Source organism: Oryzias melastigma, linkage group LG2 (assembly GCF_002922805.2).
Source record: "Oryzias melastigma strain HK-1 linkage group LG2, ASM292280v2, whole genome shotgun sequence".
NCBI lineage: Eukaryota > Metazoa > Chordata > Actinopteri > Beloniformes > Adrianichthyidae > Oryzias > Oryzias melastigma.
The window spans coordinates 10,846,017-10,853,373 of NC_050513.1; the positions used below are offsets into that span (position 1 = coordinate 10,846,017).

General features: G+C 34.3%; 2 protein-coding genes across 2 annotated transcripts in view; both read right to left on the reverse strand.

The window, feature by feature from the left end:
• Positions 1-5,757, reverse strand: part of wdr12 (WD repeat domain 12) — an 8,641-nt gene extending 2,884 nt beyond the window's left edge. Inside the window, exons 1-9 of the mRNA XM_024294604.2 lie at positions 5,555-5,757; positions 4,314-4,408; positions 2,649-2,743; positions 2,456-2,562; positions 2,191-2,306; positions 1,955-2,109; positions 1,299-1,344; positions 1,140-1,225; positions 920-1,060 (exon numbers count right to left, since the gene is read on the reverse strand). Coding sequence (XP_024150372.1) covers positions 920-1,060; positions 1,140-1,225; positions 1,299-1,344; positions 1,955-2,109; positions 2,191-2,306; positions 2,456-2,562; positions 2,649-2,743; positions 4,314-4,408; positions 5,555-5,595 — 882 coding nt within the window. The 5' untranslated portion in view covers positions 5,596-5,757. The remainder of the gene's footprint in view (positions 1-919; positions 1,061-1,139; positions 1,226-1,298; positions 1,345-1,954; positions 2,110-2,190; positions 2,307-2,455; positions 2,563-2,648; positions 2,744-4,313; positions 4,409-5,554) is intronic.
• A 1,459-nt stretch (positions 5,758-7,216) lies between these two features.
• Positions 7,217-7,357, reverse strand: part of nop58 (NOP58 ribonucleoprotein homolog (yeast)) — a gene marked incomplete in the record, with an annotated part of 6,405 nt that continues 6,264 nt past the window's right edge. The window contains 1 exon segment of the mRNA XM_024294603.2: positions 7,217-7,357.

Below are 7,357 nucleotides of genomic sequence, written 5' to 3' on the forward strand. Positions count from 1 at the left end.
AAAAAAATGAATGGGCCGAAAATCATTTATGGGGCCACAAAACAAACAAAAAAAAATTTAAAAACGAACCTTTTGTTTGTTCGATTGTCACGAAATTTCACGCACATGAAGCTAGCTTAGGTCAACAACCACTAAAGTTTCGTTGACCTTGAGAACTGGCCGCCATCTTGAATTTACAAAAAAACAGCTACAAACAAAAATAACTCTTAGGAAATTTAAACACTTTAGGCATAAATGGGAATTAAGTGCAATAGGCAAACAAATATGGTATTAGAAGCTGTAGATTTTGAACGGTGTGCACGTGGCGAGCTCGCAAATGTGGCGTAGTCTTAATACACGCACATCTTTAGATGTATTGCAATGAAAATGTAATATGTTGATCCAAGCCTGAGGCTTTAACAAGTATTATAACATAGAATATGAAGATATAAGGAATGTGGGCGTGGTTAGCAAATAACCCCCGTTGCTAAGGAAATTTCAAAATTACTTTTGGTGATTCTTATGAAACTAATGTCAATCTGTTCGGTATCCTCAGGCGAACAAAACATAAAATGGTTGCTATGGAGATAAAACCAACAGAAAAGCCGCCATTTTGATAAAATTGATTTTTTAATCAATATTTCAAATATATCTCAGACCATCTTTACAGAAAGGGAAGGGGGGGATTTAGGGATGCGTAGTGGCTGCATAGCAAGTGAGTTCGGCTCAAAGGTGGGCACCATTTGCACCATCACCGAGGGCGGTGATGGTGCAAATGGGCGGGCAGCGGTGATGCGTAGATTTGGGCAGCGAGAGCGGGTAGAGACTGTGGGCCATCCAACACCGCTCGCTGCTTTATTAATACTTTTATTTTGAAAAGACAAAATTATTAGGAAGAATCTAAAATCCCAGAAGAGAATTTGGGAGTTGATGGTCTCACCAGTGTGGTCTTCATCGCTCCAGCCTCCACGTCCCACACTCTGATAGTGTGATCCCACGATGCACTGCAAACCTCCTCTCCATCACTCCACAAGACAGAGGATACCGCTTCATTGTGTCCAGATAACGTCATCAGAGGAGTCTGTCAAGGCGTTACACACAAAAAACTTTGAGATAAATATAAAATTTCACATATTTTCGTCTTCCAGCTGGGAGCTCACCCTGGTCAGACCGAGCTGCTGCGTCTTCAGCTTCTTCCTTGGTCGGTCTGCGGCCTCCTCTACTTCATCTGCCTCGTCTGAAGGCACTGGCCGCAAAGAGGAAAAATTTGAGCTTCTTCGCATCGACATTCTCGCTATATTGATTCTTTTATTTCTTACCTGCAGACCAGATTTTTAGCATTTTATCCCAGGAGCCACTGCAGAACTAAAGAAGGAGAAGAGTCATATTATATTCTCGCCGTTGTAAAAATGTCTGCTGCTCCACAAGTGTGGGAAGTCAACAAATAAATGAAAATGAATTTTGGGCTCGACACAATGACATCACTTTTTGAGCTCATTGGCTACCCAAAAATGCATCCCATGATTCCCCTAGAGCAGGGGTCTCAAACTCGCAGCCCTGATAATTTGCGTCTCCCCGTCTTCATGTCATTAATATCAGTGCTTTTCTTGTGGAAATCCTGATGCGGCCCAGCCTCACCCACTCTCCCGGCTAAATTGAGTTTGAGACCCCTCCCCTAGAGGATAAATTATTTTTCAACTGGAAAATTTTGCATTTATAGTGTTTTTTTTCCCCCAAGTTTTCAATACTGTTTTTCAAATTTTCAAGATTTATTTCAAGTTTTCAGGGCTTTTTTTTTTTTTTCAAAAAAAATTTTTTTTTCCAGATTTTAATTTCTTCTTCAAATTTTCAAGATTTATTTATTTACAATATCTTGTTTTCATTTTTTTTTTCAGTTACAACGTCTATTTTTCAAGTTTTCCATCTATTTTTTCATTCACTTTAAGCTGATCCTGATTTGGCCCCGTGGTTTTACCTTTGAGCCGGTGGGGTCCGTGGAAACGGTGTCCACACTCCCCGTGTGTCCTCGACAACAGTGCCTGGCTTTCACTTTGTTCCTCTCAGAGTTCCACTCCCACAGCAGCACGGTTTGGTCCAGAGAGGCCGTCAGGAGCAGCGACGTCAGCCCGTCTGCGGAGGAACCCAAACGGCTTTCGTTGTCTGCGCCATTCTCCAAACCACAGCAGTGACCGTTTCTCGATCGGTTTTTACCTCTCCTGACCCAGGTGGCGTCTTTGACCACATCTAGATGTCCCGCCACCGTCATCACAGCCTTACCGTCCACAGACCAAATCCGGGCCGTCTTATCGTAAGATCCAGTTAGAATCCTACGGTGCGAACACACAGATTAGGCGCCCTCTTCTGGTCAGATATAAGCATCATTTTTTTATAATCCTGATAAATTATCATTTAAATTGTATATAAAACCCATAAAACTCTATTAGAATTTATTGCAATGTGGTTTAATTCATCTCACCATTCACTGTCAGCATCTATGGAGCTAATCCAATCATCGTGCATCATGCACTCCTCGGGTTCTGGGGCCGTAATCTTCTCAACATACTCGATCTCCACCACGTCTTCCTAAAACACGGAGGCATCAAACATGCTAAAAATATATATATATATACATTTTCAGAAACATTCTGAGAAGATTCAAGCGTCCTTACTGAGGATATTCCTTCTGTGTCCATGTGAGTGGACAGCGGCATTCGCAGGAACTGACCCCTGACCAGGAAGTCAAACTCCACCTTGCTGTGAGATGCTGTCAAAACAATTTAGGTTTTTATTTTGTTAGATTAATATATAATTTGAGTTCAAATAATCATCTTTCATAAATAGTACCCTTTAAAGTGACAAACTTTATCGATAAAGCTTCATAAGAAGTGGTAGTATTATAACGTGCTGCTATTTTTGCCACCAAAAAAAACCAAACCCAGAATATTCTACATTCATAACTCTTTAGACTTCCTAATAGGCTCAAAGGAAAATGCCAGGAGACATTTAAATTTGGATAAACATACAACTTTGTTTCTTTTCTCGTTCATTTATGACTTTTTTTCTCATAAAATGACTTTTAAAAGTCATAAATTTAGCTTTTGACTTTAAAAGTCATAAATAGTGTTCTTGTAATTCAACAGTTTTGACTTTTTTCTCATAAATTTACGAGATTTAAAGTCGTAATTTACTAATATCTTGTTTGTAAACTGGCCTTAATACTCCGTTGTAAATGGGAAACCCGTTTGAAGTGTTTACAGAACACGGTAATCGGATCATAACCAGTTACAGAATCCACTTGTTGGATCACGTCGTTTAAAGATCCACTTTTGTCATATTTTGATCTATTGTCAAAGCGTTCCCATTTGTCTTGTTTTTAGTCAAAATCCACAAACTTGTGTAATTTTCTAGGACATTGTTTCTGCAGAGCAGCAGCCTGTTTCTGAGAGCTCTCCGTTTACATGCTCTCCCTCTTTAAAACGTAATTTCTAAGGCTGAGAACATTTATGGACGCAATTAATCAAACAGAATTAACGCCTAATATTCATCTGTTTTTGTCCAAAAGTCGCATATTGTCATGTAATATGTTAACGCGGATATTTAAATGTAAAATCAGCTTATATTTATATATAGTTATAGTATATATGTGTGTGTATATATTTATATTTATAGGAATATATGTATTTGTGAATGTGTAGGTGTATGTGTGCTCATATTAATATATGTGTATAGTGTTAATATGCTACATTACTTGTCAATATCCTATATTATTATTTTAACTTAGTACTTTTAATTATTTATGTATTTAGTAAATTTCATTGACTTTTTTTTTAATGCAACTTATTGACTGCTGTAACAGATGAATTTATCCATTTGGGATATGAATAAAGTTCAATTCAAATCAGTAAGTTTTACCTAGTAAAACATTTCAAGAATTCGTGTTAATCACAACACAAAACTCTGATTAATCTGATGTATTTTTAATGGATTGACAGCCTTAATTAAAATTTTCTAAATGTACAGTTTTGTGTGTGCTTTCATTTTGTGATTATTCGCAGATAATAACTGGTCGGCAAATACTGTAACTAAAAAAAAAGTAATAGTAGTCGCAATAAATTTTTTTTCCAGTTTGTGATTCTTTTTTTTTTTTTATCAATTCCTGGCCCCAATAATTTCCAATGAAAATATTCTTTTTTTTTGGCTAAAATAAGGAAAACAAAACTATTTCTCCAAGTGTTTTAGTCATATTTAGTTATTGGGGACTTTTTAAAACTTAAAATGAATGAAGTTTAGCTAAAAGTGTCTGTGACTGCCACTGGAATGCATATCAAATTTACCATTTTTGGCCTCCAGCAGCTTGTTGATGATATTGCTGAGGTCTTCCACTTCAGAGGCAGCTGGGATGGAGAACGGAACGTCATCAACTGCATACCTGTAATGCAAAAGCATGAACACGATCCATAAAACTATCCAAAATAAAAGCATTTATTAATAATGAACTAATAGTGTTATAATGTTATGTTTACATTTAAAAAGGGTGATTTGTGCATGTTTTTATTTATATGGGAGTTAAGTACAGGACTATTTAGAAACATATTTGTTTTAACAAAATAGTAGTACACTGCTTCCATTTTTTGCTATGTTAATGTGTGTTTACTGCTTGATAAAGAAGCATTTACTTTAGTTTTTTATTGTTTTGCTTCTCAAAATGTATTTACAGTCAAATATAACTTAAAATTTATAAGTTTTGCCAGAAAAAAAATAAGATAAACTTAAATAATTCATTATAAATTAAAATATATTAGAGGATTTTAATGAAAGTAAAATATCTTGAAAATATTGTCTTTATATTCAGAGAAATCTTGTTCTGGCTGGAAAAAATATATTAATCAATTGAAAAATAAAAAGATTTAAAATATATAATTAGTTCATTCCTGATCTATTACTGTTTAATAAACAAATCCATCTCAATGCTTTTATTTTGAAATGTATTTTCTATTTTTAGTGGTTAATATAGTCACTTTTTGTATTTCTAACCAAAAATATTTCAATTTTAAGGTAACCACAACACTCAACATTTAAGGAAATTGAACTTAAATTATATCCCTTCTTAACCCATAATAAATACATGATAAAACAAAACTAAAATTGCTCAATTAATTTAACAATCTGAAATGCAAAAAAAAGTATCAAATGAACTATAAACAAAATTACTTGTCATGTCCAATATGACAGAAAAATACAATAATTTATTTAAAGTTTTCTTTTCTATATTTTCAGAAATATTTAGTGTATTTTGATTAAATTTTCCCACAAATCAATTCTTCTAGCTAAGGCGCAACATGACCTAGATGTCGATTTTACCGAGACTTTCTAATATTATTTTTATTTCAAATGTTCTATACCTAAACTTGAACGATTCTCAGTTCTAGAACCTTTAAAAAGTGACGTTAAATGCATAAAAACTTTTAAAAAAAACGAGGCTGTCTGATGAACTGCACAGTGTAATGGACCTAGCTAGGAAGCTAACAGATGCTAACTTAGCTTCGTTTCTAACTTGTTCGGAGTCAAATCTCACCTTTTGTTCTCGGTGAAGAACCGCGCCTGTAACTGCGACATTTTCCTCACGTTGTGTTCGTTTTAGGGTTACACACGAGCGCAGCAAGAAGCACAAAACTGCTGAGATTCATTCAAAACACACCGCAGCCATGTGTTTTCTCCTGACACCGCGCATGCGTGGTAGGGAGCAAGGCTGCTCAATCAAAAACAGCGCAAACGAGTGATGCAGTGCTCGATTAGTAATACTGACTTGACTTCAAAGGGGAAAAAAAGACTTTTAGGATAAAAATAATTCTCTTTTATTTACTGATATAAAATATTTGAATGTGGAATTTCCTTCAAATGCAGGTTTTTAATTCAATGGATGTTCTTTAACCATGTTGTAGTTAACACAATAAACCTTGTTTACTTTTTTAGAATGAAAAGTATTTTACTTTTTAACAGATTGACATATAATTGAATGTATGAATCAGTTCAATTATGCAATTTAATTTAATCTTAGCTAGTATTATTAAAGTTTTTTTCCCCCACAATATAATTTTAACAGGAAAAGTGTATCTGTAAAATAAATAAAATGTAATTTATTTCTTCATGACTGAGACTCAAAAACAAGAGCAAAACCAAAAGCGTTCTGGGAAAGACAACCACAAACTCTGAAAAATTACATCATTAAAAAAAATAAAAATACTAATTAAGAACCATTCTTAGCCCATTTAAATGCAAAAATAAAAAGGTGAAATTTATCAAAAACTCAGATAATTTAAAGGATTTAGACGCATAATTTGAATATGTGGTGATGCCAATCCATTTTTAGTTTGTGATTAATAGTAATTTGCTCTAAAATGTTTCTCCATTTATTCGTTTTTTGTCAATATAAACAAAATAAAAACATTCATTAACAGGAGGCTCCCAGCTGCAGACAAGATGGTGGACGGAGCTCCACTCCATGCCGGAGGAGCCTTTTTGCGGCACAGGAAAAAGTGTTAATAATCCCGAAGCGCAGACGGATGTGGGCCAAAGGAGAGGTCAACCTAAAGGGGCTCACACTCAGATTTGTGATAAATATAACTCAAAAATGGCAAACTAGTTAAAATTAGTGTGCATATCATGAAAAGTAAAATGTTTTGGATAAAAACCGACTTCCAGCATGTGGTGGAGCACCATCCGCCATTTTGTCTGAAGCTTTTGATAAACAGATGTTTTATCAAAATCAAGCTAACATAGAAATAATCAATTAATAGAAATAATCGTATTTGATATATCTTTAGTTTCCTCATTGACAGGGCCCCATCTAAGAACCTAATGTGGTAATTTAACCCAAAAGGTGACTAAATGTTGAGAAATTAAAGCTGAAATGCTTCAATCTAAAGCACAGTGGTGTTAGTGTCATGATTGGGACTCGTTTTATAGTCTTTGCAGTTCATAGAAACGAGACAGGAATCTAAAAAAGATGGTGCTTAACTCCATGTTCTACATGGCTTTTTATTTTGTAAATTAAAATATTTTTTCTCTTTTCAGTTTAATTATTTCTCTTAAAAAACACAAATTGTGGTTGTTAAATGTGACTTCTGCAATGCAAACCACAAAATCTACAAGTTTGGAACCATTTTTATTCAGCCAGATTAAAGTCCAGATTTTTTTTAAAATAAAATTTTAATAAAAAAAAAAAAGAAAAACAAGGCAACATTAAAGCAGGAAGTTTATTGTTTGGTTTATTGTTTCCTCTCAGTTACAGATTTAAAACCATTTTTAAACAAACAAAAATATAAAAATCTGTCAAAACAAAACACTGACAAATGGGAACTTCCTTGTTTTTTTGTTT